Raw genomic sequence first — 16,404 nt, forward strand, 5'->3', positions numbered from 1 at the left:
CACATTGTTGATTTTCTTGGACTAGGATGTCACGCAGCTAGCTATAATCTCCCACGTGGTAAGGTCAATTGCTGCTGTAACCACAAATGCACGACTGACTTCTGTTGTTAATTTCATTCGTTTGTTATTTTCTTCAATGTTTCTCATTCTAACACTTTTCATCGTATTGCACAGGGACGTAAGCTTGACACACCTGTCTAAGGAAACCACAAGGGTTTGTTCTCATTCCCTTTTTTCTTTTTGATGAACAATTATTTAAGTGAGCCATTCCACATTGTTGATTTTTTTGGACTCGGATATCACGCAAGTAGCTATAATCTCCCACGTGGTAAGGTCCATTGCTGCTGTAACCACGAATGCACGATTGACTTCTGTTGTTGATTTCATTTGTTTGTTATTTTCTTCGATGTTTCTCATTCTAACACTTCTCATCGTATTGCACAGGGACGAAAGCTTGACACACGTGTCTAAGGAAACAACTTTGGTATAAGGACTGTTCTTATTCCCTTCTTTTTGTTTAATGAACAATTATCCAAGTAAGCCATTCCACATTGTTGATTTTCTTGGAATCGAATGTCACGCAGGTAGCTATAATCTCCCACGTGGTAAGGTTAATTGCTGCTGTATCCACAAATGCACGACTGGCTTCTGTTGTTGATTTCATTCGTTTGTTTTTTCCTTCTATGTTTCTCATTCTAACACTTTTTATCGTATTGCACAGGGACGAAAGCTTGACTTACGTGTCTAAGGAAGCCACATTGGTATGAGGGACTGTTCTTATTCCGATTCCACATTGTTGATTTTCTTGGACTAGGATGTCACGCAGCTAGCTATAATCTCCCACGTGGTAAGGTCAATTGCTGCTGTAACCACAAATGCATGACTGACTTCTGTTGTTGATTTCATTTGTTTTTTTTTCCTTCTATGTTTCTCATTCTAACACTTTTCATCGTATTGCACAGGGACGAAAGCTTGACACACGTGTCTAAGGAAACCACAAGGGTTTGTTCTCATTCCTTTTTTTCTTTTTGATGAACAATAATCCAAGTAAGCCATTCCACATTGTTGATTTTTTTGGACTCGGATGTCACGCAGGTAGCTATAATCTCCCACGCGGTAAGGTCCATTGCTGCTGTAACCACGAATGCACGATTGACTTCTGTTGTTGATTTCATTTGTTTGTTATTTCCTTCTATGTTTCTCATTCTAACAATTTTCATCGTATTGCACAGGGACGAAAGCTTGACACACGTGTCTAAGGAAACCACTTTGGTATGAGGGACTGTTCTTATTCCCTTCTTTTTGTTTAATGAACAATTATCCAAGTAAGCCATTCCACATTGTTGATTTTCTTGGAATCGGATGTCACGCAGGTAGCTATAATCTCCCACGTGGTAAGGTCAATTGCTGCTGTATCCACAAATGCACGACTGACTTCTGTTGTTGATTTCATTTGTTTGTTTTTTCCTTCTATGTTTCTCATTCTAACACTTTTTATCGTATTGCACAGGGACGAAAGCTTGACTTACGTGTCTAAGGAAGCCACATTGGTATGAGGGACTGTTCTTATTCCGATTCCACATTGTTGATTTTCTTGGACTAGGATGTCACGCAGCTAGCTATAATCTCCCACGTGGTAAGGTCAATTGCTGCTGTAACCACAAATGCATGACTGACTTCTGTTGTTGATTTCATTTGTTTGTTTTTTCCTTCTATGTTTCTCATTCTAACACTTTTCATCGTATTGCACAGGGACGAAAGCTTGACACACGTGTCTAAGGAAACCACAAGGGTTTGTTCTCATTCCTTTTTTTCTTTTTGATGAACAATTATCCAAGTAAGCCATTCCACATTGTTAATTTTCTTGGACTCGGATGTCACGCAGGGAGCTATAATCTCCCACGTGGTAAGTTCAATTGCTGCTGTTACCACAAATGCACGATTGACTTATGTTGTTGATTTCATTCGTTTTTTATTTTCTTGAATGTTTCACATTCTAACACTTTTTATCGTATTGCACAGGGACGAAAGCTTGACACACGTGTCTAAGGAAACCACTTTGGTATAAGGGACTGTTCTTATTCCCTTCTTTTTGTTTAATGAACAATTATCCAAGTGAGCCATTCCACATTGTTGATTTTCTTGGACTCGGATGTCACGCAGGTAGCTATAATCTCCCACGTGGTAAGGTCCATTGCTGCTGTAACCACGAATGCACGATTGACTTCTGTTGTTGATTTCATTTGTTTGTTATTTCCTTCTATGTTTCTCATTCTTACAATTTTCATCGTATTGCACAGGGACGAAAGCTTGACACACGTGTCGAAGGCAACCACTTTGGTATGAGGGACTGTTCTTATTCCCTTCTTTTTGTTTAATGAACAATTATCCAAGTAAGCCATTCCACATTTTTGATTTTCTTGGACTCGGATGTAACGCAGGTAGCTATAATCTCCCACGTGGTAAGGTCAATTGCTGCTGTAACCACAAATGCACGACTGACTTCTGTTGTTGATTTCATTCGTTTGTTATTTTCTTCAATGTTTCTCATTCTAACACTTTTCATCGTATTGCACAGGGACGAAAGCTTGACACACGTGTCTAAGGAAACAACTTTGGTATAAGGACTGTTCTCATTCCCTTCTTTTTGTTCAATGAACAATTATCCAAGTAAGCCATTCCACATTGTTGATTTTCTTGGACTCGGATGTAACGCAGGTAGCTATAATCTCCCACGTGGTAAGGTCAATTGCTGCTGTAACCACAAATGCACGACTGACTTCTGTTGTTGATTTCATTTGTTTGTTTTTTCCTTCTATGTTTCTCATTCTAACACTTTTTATCGTATTGCACAGGGACGAAAGCTTGACACGTGTCTAAGGAAACCACATTAGTATAAGGGACTGTTCTTATTCCCTTTTTTCTTTTTGATGAACAATAATCCAAATAAGCCATTCCACATTGTTGATTTTCTTGGACTCGGATGTCACGCAGGTAGCTATAATCTCCCACGTGGTAAGGTCAATTGCTGCTGTAACCACGAATGCACGACTGACTTCTGTTGTTGATTTCATTCGTTTGTTATTTTCTTCAATGTTTCTCATTCTAACACTTTTCATCGTATTGCACAGGGACGAAAGCTTGACACACGTGTCTAAGGAAACCACTTTGGTATAAGGGACTGTTCTTATTCCCTTCTTTCTGTTTAATGAACAATTATACAAGTGAGCCATTCCACATTGTTGATTTTCTTGGACTCGGATGTCACGCAGGTAGCTATAATCTCCCGCGTGGTAAGGTCAATTGCTGCTGTAACCACAAATGCACGACTGACTTCTGTTGTTGATTTCATTTGTTAGTTTTTTCTTTCTATGTTTCTCATTCTAACTCTTTTCATCGTATTACACAGGGACGAAAGCTTGACTTACGTGTCTTAGGAAGCCACATTGGTATGAGGGTCTGTTCTTATTCCCTTTTTCCTTTTTGATGAACAATTATCCAAGTAAGCCATTCCACATTGTTGATTTTCTTGGACTCGGATGTCACGCAGGTAGCTATAATCTCCCACGTGGTGAGGTCAATTGCTGCTGTAACCACAAATGCACGACTGACTTCTGTTGTTGATTTCATTCGTTTGTTATTTTCTTCAATGTTTCTCATTCTAATACTTTTCATCGTATTGCACAGGGACGAAAGCTTGACACACGTGTCTATGGAAACCACATCGGTATAAGGGACTGTTCTTATTCCATTCTTTCTGTATAATGATCAATTATCCAAGTAAGCCATTCCACATTGTTGATTTTCTTGGACTCGGATGTCACGCAGGAAGCTATAATCTCCCACGTGGTGAGGTCAATTGCTGCTGTAACCACAAATGCACGACTGACTTCTGTTGTTGATTTCATTTGTTTGTTATTCCCTTCAATGTTTCTCATTCTAACTCTTTTCATCGTATAACACAGGGACGAAAGCTTGACTTCCGTGTCTAAGGAAGCCACATTGGTATGAGGGACTGTTCTTATTCCCTTTTTTCTTTTTGATGAACAATTATCCAAGTAAGCCATTCCACATTGTTGATTTTCTTGGACTAGGATGTCACGCAGCTAGCTATAATCTCCCACGTGGAAGAGTTACTTTATAAACAGTTGTTGAAGTGGTATTTCTAGTGGAAAGTTTCATGTTTAGATAGTTAATTGTTTGAATATGGAGGTAATTTTTTTAATACTAGCTTAGGGTTATTTTCATTTATTCGAATATTTTCAAATATCAGTTATATTTTATGTAGTTAGTTTTTTTTATTGGTTTATGAATTTTCAACTTTCTTAACGAAAAATTTATTACAATTCAAGAAATTTCGACTTTTTAGTTTCTTTTCATGTTTTCTGGAAGTCATAGACTACTCCATTCAATGAGAAGTGGCAGTTTTCCTTAGTTGAAGTTTTTCCTCGAAAACTCTTCAAGTATATTATCTTCAAGATCTTCAAGATTTTTATAGAGAGATTGAATTTTTACGGTTTTTTCCAAAAATTTCGACTTCAAATTTCTCCTAAACTATGGGGACTACGGAAAATAGGTAGGCAGAGTTGGTATTGGCTTTTCATGATTATTCGAATTCCACTCACGAATGACAATATTTGAGTCGAAGAATTTTCTCGAATTTTCCTTACCCCGGACCTTAAAAAAATGTAAAAAATTAAAAGTTCCTTCTTGGTAATAATATACCTCTTTTTCTATTGATCTGGTCACGTAGATCACGAAAGTTTTTATTTGAGGGGTTTGCGACGAATAGTTTAGGAGATATAACGATTTTTGTAGAGAGATTGAATTTTTACGGTTTTTTCCAAAAATTTCGAATTCAAATTTCTCCTAAACTATGGGAACAACGGAAAATCGGTAAGCAGAGTTGGTATTGGCAGTTCATGGTTATTCGAATCCCACTCTCGCCTGACAATATTTGAGTCGAAAAATTTTCTCGAATTTTCTCGAATTTTCCTTACCCCGGACCTTAAAAAATTGTGAAAAATTAGAAGTTCCTTCTTGGTAATAATATTCCTCTTTTTCTATTGATCTGGTCATGTAGATCACGAAAGTTTTTATTTGAGGAGTCTGCGACGAATAGTTTAGGAGATATAACGATTTTTATAGAGAGATTGAATTTTCTCGAATTTTCCTTACCCCGGACCTTGAGAAATTGTAAAAAATTAAAAGATCTTTCTTGGTAATAAAATACCTCTTTTTCTATTGATCTGTTCACGAAGATCACGAGAGTTCTTATTTGAGGGGTCTGCGACGAAAAGTTTAGGAGATATAACGATTTTTGTAGAGAGATTGAATTTTCTCGAATTTTCCTTACCCCGGACCTTAAAAAATTGTAAAAAATTAAAAGTTCCTTCTTGGTGATATTATACCTCTTTTTCTATCGATCTGTTCACGTAGACCACGAAAGTTTTTATATGAGGGGTCTGCGACGAATAGTTTAGGAGATATAACGTTTTTATAGAGAGATTGAATTTTTACGGTTTTTTCCAAAAATTTCGACTTCAAATTTCTCCTAAACTATGGGGACTACGGAAAATCGGTGAGCAGAGTTGGTATTGGCAGTTCATGGTTATTCGAATCCCACTCTCGCCTGACAATATTTGAGTCGAAAAATTTTCTCGAATTTTTCTCACCCCGGACCTTAAAAAATTGTAAAAAATTGAAAGTTCCTTCTTGGTAATAATATACCTCTTTTTCTATTGATCTGGTCATGTAGATCACGAAAGTTTTTATTTGAGCAGTCTGCGACGAATAGTTTAGGAGATATAACGATTTTTATAGAGAGATTGAATTTTCTCGAATTTTCCTTACCCCGGACCTTGAAAAATTGTAAAAAATCAAAAGATCTTTCTTGGTAATAAAATACCTCTTTTTCTATTGATCTGTTCACGTAGATCACGAAAGTTTTTATTTGAGGGGTCTGCGACGAATAGTTTAGGAGATATAACGATTTTTGTAGAGAGATTGAATTTTCTCGAATTTTCCTTACCCCGGACCTTAAAAAATTGTAAAAAATTAAAAGTTCCTTCTTGGTGATAATATACCTCTTCTTCTATTGATCTGTTCACGTAGTTCACGAAGATCACGAAAGTTTTTATTTGAGGGGTCTGCGACGAATAGTTTAGGAGATATAACGATTTTTGTAGAGAGATTGAATTTTCTCGAATTTTCCTTACCCCGGACCTTAAAAAATTGTAAAAAATTAAAAATTCCTTCTTGGTGATAATATACCTCTTTTTCTATTGATCTGTTCACGTAGATCACGAAAGTTTTTATATGAGGGGTCTGCGACGAATAGTTTAGGAGATATAACGATTTTTATAGAGAGATTGAATTTTTACGGTTTTTTCGAAAAATTTCGACTTCAAATTTCTCCTAAACTACGGGGACTACGGAAAATCGGTGAGCAGAGTTGGTATTGGCAGTTCATGATTATTCGAATTCCACTCACGAATGACAATATTTGAGTCGAAGAATTTTCTCGAATTTTTCTTACCCCGGACCTTGAAAAATTGTAAAAAATTAAAAGTTCCTTCTTGGTAATAATATACCTCTTTTTCTATTGATCTGGTCACGTAGATCACGAAAGTTTTTATTTGAGGGGTTTGCGACGAATAGTTTAGGAGATATAACGATTTTAGTAGAGAGATTGAATTTTTACGGTTTTTTCCAAAAATTTCGAATTCAAATTTCTCCTAAACTATGGGGACTACGGAAAATCGGTAAGCAGAGTTGGTATTGGCAGTTCATGGTTATTCGAATCCCACTCTCGCCTGACAATATTTGAGTCGAAAAATTTTCTCGAATTTTCTCGAATTTTCCTTACCCCAGACCTTAAAAAATTGTTAAAAATTAAAAGTTCCTTCTTGGTAATAATATACCTCTTTTTCTATTGATCTGGTCATGTAGATCACGAAAGTTTTTATTTGAGGAGTCTGCGACGAATAGTTTAGGAGATATAACGATTTTTATAGAGAGATTGAATTTTCTCGAATTTTCCTTACCCCGGACCATGAAAAATTGTAAAAAATTAAAAGATCTTTCTTGGTAATAAAATACCTCTTTTTCTATTGATCTGTTCACGTAGATCACGAAAGTTTTTATTTGAGGGGTCTGCGACGAAAAGTTTAGGAGATATAACGATTTTTGTAGAGAGATTGAATTTTCTCGAATTTTCCTTACCCCGGACCTTGAAAAATTGTAAAAAATTAAAAGTTTCTTCTTGGTGATAATATACCTCTTTTTCTATTGATGTGTTCACGTAGATCACGAAAGTTTTTATATGAGGGCTCTGCGACGAATAGTTTAGGAGATATAACGATTTTTATAGAGAGATTGAATTTTTACGGTTTTTTCCAAAAATTTCGACTTCAAATTCCTCCTAAACTATGGGGACTACGGAAAATCGGTGAGCAGAGTTGGTATTGGCAGTTCATGGATATTCGAATCCCACTCTCGCCTGACAATATTTGAGTCGAAAAATTTTCTCGAATTTTTCTTACCCCGGACCTTAAAAAATTGTAAAAAATTGAAAGTTCCTTCTTGGTAATAATATAACTCTTTTTCTATTGATCTGGTCATGTAGATCACGAAAGTTTTTATTTGAGCAGTCTGCGACGAATAGTTTAGGAGATATAACGATTTTTATAGAGAGATTGAATTTTCTCGAATTTTCCTTACCCCGGACCTTGAAAAATTGTAAAAAATCAAAAGATCTTTCTTGGTAATAAAATACCTCTTTTTCTATTGATCTGTTCACGTAGATCACGAAAGTTTTTATTTGAGGGGTCTGCGACGAATAGTTTAGGAGATATAACGATTTTTGTAGAGAGATTGAATTTTCTCGAATTTTCCTTACCCCGGACCTTAAAAAATTGTAAAAAATTAAAAGTTCCTTCTTGGTGATAATATACCTCTTTTTCTATTGATCTGTTCACGTAGTTCACGAAGATCACGAAAATTTTTTATTTGAGGGGTCTGCGAAGAATAGTTTAGGAGATATAACGATTTTTGTAGAGAGATTGAATTTTCTCGAATTTTCCTTACCCCGGACCTTAAGAAATTGTAAAAAATTAAAAGTTCCTTCTTGGTGATAATATACCTCTTTTTCTATTGATCTGTTCACGTAGATCACGAAAGTTTTTATATGAGGGGTCTGCGACGAATAGTTTAGGAGATATAACGATTTTTAGAGAGAGATTGAATTTTTACGGTTTTTTCAAAAAATTTCGACTTCAAATTTCTCCTAAACTCTGGGGACTACGGAAAATCGGTGAGCAGAGTTGGTATTGGCAGTTCATGGTTAATCGAATCCCACTCTCGCCTGACAATATTTGAGTCGAAAAATTTTCTCGAATTTTCCCGAATTTTCCTTACCCCGGACCTTAAAAAATTGTAAAAAATTAAAAGTTCCTTCTTGGTAATAATATACCTCTTTTTCTATTGATCTGGTCATGTAGATCACGAAAGTTTTTATTTGAGGAGTCTGCGACGAATAGTTTAGGAGATATAACGATTTTTATAGAGAGATTGAATTTTCTCGAATTTTCCTTACCCCGGACCTTGAAAAATTGTAAAAAATTAAAAGATCTTTTTTGGTAATAAAATACCTCTTTTTCTATTGATCTGTTCACGTAGATCACGAAAGTTTTTATTTGAGGGGTCTGCGACGAATAGTTTAGGAGATATAACGATTTTTGTAGAGAGATTGAATTTTCTCGAATTTTCCTTACCCCGGACCTTGAAAAATTGTAAAAAATTAAAAGATCTTTTTTGGTAATAAAATACCTCTTTTTCTATTGATCTGTTCACGTAGACCACGAAAGTTTTTATATGAGGGGTCTGCGACGAATAGTTTAGGAGATATAACGATTTTTATAGAGAGATTGAATTTTCTCGAATTTTCCTTACCCCGGACCTTAAAAAATTGAAAAAAATTAAAAGTTCCTTCTTGGTGATATTATACCTCTTTTTCTATCGATCTGTTCACGTAGACCACGAAAGTTTTTATATGAGGGGTCTGCGACGAATAGTTTAGGAGATATAACGATTTTTATAGAGAGATTGAATTTTTACGGTTTTTTCCAAAAATTTCGACTTCAAATTTCTCCTAACCTATGGGGACTACGGAAAATCGGTGAGCAGAGTTGGTATTGGCAGTTCATGGTTATTCGAATTCCACTCACGAATGACAATATTTGAGTCGAAGAATTTCCTCGAATTTTCTCGAATTTTCCTTACTCCGGACCTTAAAAAATTGTAAAAAATTAAAAGTTCCTTCTTGGTAATAATTAACCTCTTTTTCTATTGATCTGGTCACGTAGATCACGAAAGTTTTTATTTGAGGGGTTTGCGACGAATAGTTTAGGAGATATAACGATTTTTGTAGAGAGATTGAATTTTCTCGAATTTTCCTTACCCCGGACCTTAAAAAATTGTAAAAAATTAAAAGTTCTTTCTTGGTAATAATATACCTCTTTTTCTATTGATCTGGTCACGTAGATCACGAAAGTTTTTATTTGAGGGGTTTGCGACGAATAGTTTAGGAGATATAACGATTTTTGTAGAGAGATTGAATTTTTACGGTTTTTTCCAAAAATTTCGAATTCAAATTCCTCCTAAACTATGGGGACTACGGAAAATCGGTAAGCAGAGTTGGTATTGGCAGTTCATGGTTATTCGAATCCCACTCTCGCCTGACAATATTTGAGTCGAAAAATTTTCTCGAATTTTCTCGAATTTTCCTTACCCCGGACCTTAAAAAATTGTAAAAAATTAAAAGTTCCTTCTTGGTAATAATATACCTTTTTTTCTATTGATCTGTTCACGAAGATCACGAAAGTTTTTATTTGAGGGGTCTGCGACGAATAGTTTAGGAGATATAACGATTTTTGTAGAGAGATTGAATTTTCTCGAATTTTCCTTACCCCGGACCTTAAAAATTGTAAAAAATTAAAAGTTCTTTCTTGGTAATAATATACCTCTTTTTCTATTGATCTGGTCACGTAGATCACGAAAAGTTTTATTTGAGGGGTTTGCGACGAATAGTTTAGGAGATATAACGATTTTTGTAGAGAGATTGAATTTTTACGGTTTTTTCCAAAAATTTCGACTTCAAATTTCTCCTAAACTATGGGGACTACGGAAAATCGGTAAGCAGAGTTGGTATTGGCAGTTCATGATTATTCGAATTCCACTCACGAATGACAATATTTGAGTCGAAGAATTTTCTCGAATTTTTCTTACCCCGGACCTTGAAAAATTGTAAAAAATTAAAAGTTCCTTCTTGGTGATAATATACTTCTTTTTCTATTGATCTGGTCACGTAGATCACGAAAGTTTTTATTTGAGGGGTTTGCGACGAATAGTTTAGGAGATATAACGATTTTTGTAGAGAGATTGAATTTTTACGGTTTTTTCCAAAAATTTCGAATTCAAATTCCTCCTAAACTATGGGGACTACGGAAAATCGGTAAGCAGAGTTGGTATTGGCAGTTCATGGTTATTCGAATCCCACTCTCGCCTGACAATATTTGAGTCGAAAAATTTTCTCGAATTTTCTCGAATTTTCCTTACCCCGGACCTTAAAAAATTGTTAAAAATTAAAAGTTCCTTCTTGGTAATAATATACCTTTTTTTCTATTGATCTGGTCACGTAGATCACGAAAGTTTTTATTTGAGGGGTTTGCGACGAATAGTTTAGGAGATATAACGATTTTTGTAGAGAGATTGAACTTTACGGTTTTTTCCAAAAATTTCGAATTCAAATTTCTCCTAAACTATGGATACTACGGAAAATCGGTAAGCAGAGTTGGTATTGGCAGTTCATGGTTATTCGAATCCCACTCTCGCCTGACAATATATGAGTCGAAAAATTTTCTCGAATTTTCTCGAATTTTTCTTACCCCGGACTTTGAAAAATTGTAAAAAATTGAAAGTTCCTTCTTGGTAATAATATACCTCTTTTTCTATTGATCTGGTCATGTAGATCACGAAAGTTTTTATTTGAGGAGTCTGCGACGAATAGTTTAGGAGATATAACGATTTTTATAGAGAGATTGAATTTTCTCGAATTTTCCTTACCCCGGACCTTGAGAAATTGTAAAGAATTAAAAGATCTTTCTCGGTAATAAAATACCTCTTTTTCTATTGATCTGTTCACGTAGATCACGAAAGTTTTTATTTGAGGGGTCTACGACGAATAGTTTAGGAGATATAACGATTTTTATAGAGAGATTGAATTTTCTCGAATTTTCCTTACCCCGGACCTTAAAAAATTGTAAAAAATTAAAAGTTTCTTCTTGGTGATAATATACCTCTTTTTCTATTGATCTGGTCACGTAGATCACGAAAGTTTTTATTTGAGGGGTTTGCGACGAATAGTTTAGGAGATATAACGATTTTTGTAGAGAGATTGAATTTTTACGGTTTTTTCCAAAAATTTCGAATTCAAATTTCTCCTAAACTATGGGGACTATGGAAAATCGGTAAGCAGAGTTGGTATTGGCAGTTCATGGTTATTCGAATCCCACTCTTGCCTGACAATATTTGAGTCGAAAAATTTTCTCGAATTTTACTTACCCCGGACCTTAAAAAATCGTAAAAAATTAAAAGTTCCTTCTTGGTAATAATATACCTCTTTTTCTATTGATCTGGTCATGTAGATCACGAAAGTTTTTATTTGAGGTGTCTGCGACGAATAGTTTAGGAGATATAACGATTTTTATAGAGAGATTGAATTTTCTCGAATTTTCCTTACCCCGGACCTTGAAAAATTGTAAAAAATCAAAAGATCTTTCTTGGTAATAAAATACCTCTTTTTCCATTGATCTGTTCACGTAGATCACGAAAGTTTTTATTTGAGGGGTCTGCGACGAATAGTTTAGGAGATATAACGATTTTTATAGAGAGAATGAATTTTCTCGAATTTTCCTTACCCCGGACCTTAAAAAATTGTAAAAAATCAAAAGTTCCTTCTTGGTAATAATATACCTCTTTTTCTATTGATCTGGTCACGTAGATCACGAAAGTTTTTATTTGAGGGGTTTGCAACGAATAGTTTAGGAGATATAACGATTTTTGTAGAGAGATTGAATTTTTACGGTTTTTTCCAAAAATTTCGAATTCAAATTCCTCCTGAACTATGGGGACTACGGAAAATCGGTGAGCAGAGTTGGTATTGGCAGTTCATGGTTATTCGAATCCCACTCTCGCCTGACAATATTTGAGTCGAAAAATTTTCTCGAATTTTCTCGAATTTTTCTTACCCCGGACCTTAAAAAATTGTAAAAAATTGAAAGTTCTTTCTTGGTAATAATATACCTCTTTTTCTATTGATCTGGTCATGTAGATCACGAAAGTCTTTATTTGAGCAGTCCGCGGCGAATAGTTTAGGAGATATAACGATTTTTATAGAGAGATTGAATTTTCTCGAATTTTCCTTACCCCGGACTTTGAAAAATTGTAAAAAATCAAAAGATCTTCCTTGGTAATAAAATACCTCTTTTTCTATTGATCTGTTCACGTAGATCACGAAAGTTTTTATTTGAGGGGTCTGCGACGAATAGTTTAGGAGATATAACGATTTTTGTAGAGAGATTGAATTTTCTCGAATTTTCCTTACCCCGGACCTTAAAAAATTGTAAAAAATTAAAAGTTCCTTCTTGGTGATAATATACCTCTTTTTCTATTGATCTGTTCACGTAGTTCACGAAGATCACGAAAGTTTTTATTTGAGGGGTCTGCGACGAATAGTTTAGGAGATATAACGATTTTTGTAGAGAGATTGAATTTTCTCGAATTTTCCTTACCCCGGACCTTGAAAAATTGTAAAAAATTAAAAGTTCCTTCTTGGTAATTATATACCTCTTTTTCTATTGATCTGGTCACGTAGATCACGAAAGTTTTTATTTGAGGGGTTTGCGACGAATAGTTTAGGAGATATAACGATTTTTGTAGAGAGATTGAATTTTTACGGTTTTTTCCAAAAATTTCGAATTCAAATTTCTCCTAAACTATGGGGACTACGGAAAATCGGTAAGCAGAGTTGGTGTTGGCAGTTCATGGTTATTCGAATCCCACTCTCGCCTGACAATATTTGAGTCGAAAAATTTTCTCGAATTTTCTCGAATTTTCCTTACCCCGGACCTTAAAAAATTGTAAAAAATTAAAAGTTCCTTCTTGGTAATAATATACCTCTTTTTCTATTGATCTGGTCATGAAGATCACGAAAGTTTTTATTTGAGGAGTCTGCGACGAATAGTTTAGGAGATATAACGATTTTTATAGAGAGATTGAATTTTCTCGAATTTTCCTTACCCCGGACCTTGAAAAATTGTAAAAAATTAAAAGATCTTTCTTGGTGATAAAATACCTCTTTTTCTATTGATCTGTTCACGTAGATCACGAAAGTTTTTATTTGAGGGGTCTGCGACGAAAAGTTTAGGAGATATAACGATTTTTGTAGAGAGATTGAATTTTCTCGAATTTTCCTTACCCCGGACCTTGAAAAATTGTAAAAAATTAAAAGTTCCTTCTTGGTGATAATATACCTCTTTTCCTATTGATGTGTTCACGTAGATCACGAAAGTTTTTATATGAGGGGTCTGCGACGAATAGTTTAGGAGATGTAACGATTTTTATAGAGAGATTAAATTTTTACGGTTTTTTCCAAAAATTTCGACTTCAAATTTCTCCTAAACTATGGGGACTAAGGAAAATCGGTGAGCAGAGTTGGTATTGGCAGTTCATGGTTATTCGAATCCCACTCTCGCCTGACAATATATGAGTCCACCGGATTCACACCGGCGTTCCTGAATTTCGGTCGGGAGGTTCACTCCCCAGAAACGAACCGTCGGACATCAGGAGCCAAAGGTGACGCAGAAAAATCAATGGAAGAACCACAGGTCCAAGGGGTAGGCCAATACGCAAATCGCATCAAGCGACTCCAAGAGACCCGGGAGTTTGTTAGACTCCAGCTGGCTCGTGCATTCAACCAACAGAGTCGGTATTATAATCTCCGAAGGAGAGCGTGGTCGTGCCGGGTAGGTGACAAAGTTTTGCGTCGAGAACATCCGTTGTCGTCGGCGGCAGAAGGCTTTGCATCTAAGTTAGCGCCCAAATATTCTGGTCCGTATACCGTTACTAAGGTCATATCTCCAGTGGTGTACGACTTGAAAAGCGCGTCGGGTAAATATCTTCGTCACATCCACGTTAAAGATTTGAAACCATTCTACGAAGGTGAGCAGGGCGTTGAGCACTCGGAAATTTCGGGAAACCCGCGGATACATAGTGGAGAGCATGCATAAGACCGAGGGGTGGAGCCGTGTCAGTCATCCGTCTGTTTCAGGATATGTTGCGATCAGTGGCGGTCGTACCCTCCAACCCCTCTGATGAAGAGCCCACTCCCGAGAGAATAACCAGAATCTCCGGACCCTTCCGGAAAATCCGTACCCTCGGCGAGGGAGGTTTTGGAAAAGTGTTCGAGGTCGAACACGGAGATATAAGATTTGCCCTGAAGGTGGCCCCGAAAGACGAGGTGTCCATGACGGAGCTGAGGATGCTGAAAGCCATGAGACACCCAAACGTGTTCCGCCTATTGGTGGATTACGTAACCGACGAACGGCTCTATCTTGGGGTCGAGCTGATGGAGGGAGACCTGTTGGAACTGGTCCAACGACGGGGGCCTCTGCCGGAGAGGGAGTGTTGTGATATTATGGGGCAGGCTTTCGCTGGGCTGGCGGCCTGCCATGCTCAGCGTATCCTGCACCGGGATATAAAACCGGGGTCGGCGGGTCTGCATCGCTGATTTCGGGCTCGCCTGCCGACTTAATCAGAGGTTCCCGACCACGTCGCGGCGAGCTGGTACTCCCCCATTTTGGGCACCGGAGGTCCTGAAAAGGTTGCCATTCGGACTCCCCTCGGATGTGTGGGCCATGGGAGTGACGGCTTTATACATGGCAACCGGGAAGCTACCCTTCATGACGCCGAATGGGGAAAAGAAGGTCATGAACTTGATAGGACACTACCGCGGGGAGGAGATGCTCGAGGTGCCAGAGGGATTACGCAGCAGCCTGGTGGAACTTCTGAGGGTTGATCCAGCGCATCGCCCTTCCGCTGCATGGGGCGAGATGACCTTCAGGCAGCTGGCCGTATCAGCCAAAGAGGGGTCCAAAGAGATGGCCTCATCTGAAAGACCGTCAAAATTTGAGGCCATAAAGGTGGGAGAGAGCTTTGTAGAAGCCTTTGAGAGGCAACCAAAGGGTGGCTGGACTCCCCGATTCAGGCAGAGGCTGCTGCGGTTTCGCCCTCCAGGAGTGCGGGGTAGACTCCACCCTAAGTTCGTGTTTCCGAATGGGAGGACGAAGCGAATTTGGGTTCCCCAGGAGTAAGGGCGCCTCTCTGTCCCGCGGACGTCCGTTTGTCCGTCAATAAGTGAAGTAGGTCGTCATTGGTGTTGGTAAGTTTTATACAATGGGTCGCTAATCTTGTTGTGTTTTAGAACAAAGATGTCTAGAGGAGAGTGGGACCTCATCGACGCCGGAATAGTGGAATCCATGCCGGCCAGTTTCGACGAGTTAGTGGAGGAAGAAATCGAATTCTGGCAACAGCAACGGAAGGAGACGGCGGCTAGGGGACCACCTACATCTCTATGTCATCACCCAACACCTCCAGCGAGACGACGCCCCTATGACTTACCTCGTGGCCATGCCGGTGGACGACACAAGCCAAAGGCTAGAAAACCCCGCAGGCCTTCCAGAACCCACGTACCAGCCCCAGACCCTCACTACCCAAGAGCGCAGAGGGAAGTTCCACGCTTCATCAAACTCATGGAGGGTGCATGTTGGCGGTGTGGACTACTGGGCCACGCCCGGAGACATTGCCGGAACAACGTCCGATTATTTTGTTCTCGCTGCGGTCGTTTGGGAGTTATGTCTAGGGATTGTCCATGCGCAAGAGAAAATCGAGCCCGGACGAGGCAACAAGAGGAGCCGTCTAGAGTCGGAATGGATCAGGGCGTGAGGTCAGGTCAACCCAATCTCCGGTCCATTGGAATCCAGTGTGAGCTACTGCGACCCTCAACGAACCTCCAACTATGGCCGATGGAGATTCACCCAGGGATGATATTGGCCGTCTGCCAATAGATAGTTGAACAGCGGGGTAGCAGGTGGTGACAAAAAAAACTTTCGTTTTTTTTTGGGGAAGTAAGGGGGGTGTGTAACGAAGTGAAATTCGTTACTAGAATCACCCGGTATAATTTAGCCCAGGTCAAGAATTCAATAATTATTTTACTAGAATCACCTAGTATAATTTACCCAGGTTTAGAATTCAATGATTATTTTATTAGAATCACCCAGTATAATT

General features: G+C 37.8%; 1 protein-coding gene across 1 annotated transcript; it reads left to right on the top strand.

Annotated features, from left to right (window-relative positions):
* Positions 1-14,392: 14,392 nt before the first annotated feature.
* On the top strand, positions 14,393-14,848 carry LOC123675371 (sperm motility kinase-like). Its single transcript, XM_045610724.1, has one exon. It carries the CDS (start codon positions 14,393-14,395, stop codon positions 14,846-14,848), a length of 456 nt encoding a protein of 151 aa, XP_045466680.1.
* The last annotated feature ends 1,556 nt before the right edge of the window (positions 14,849-16,404 follow it).

The sequence above is a fragment of the Harmonia axyridis genome, chromosome 3 (assembly GCF_914767665.1).
Source record: "Harmonia axyridis chromosome 3, icHarAxyr1.1, whole genome shotgun sequence".
Classification (NCBI taxonomy): Eukaryota; Metazoa; Arthropoda; class Insecta; order Coleoptera; family Coccinellidae; genus Harmonia; species Harmonia axyridis.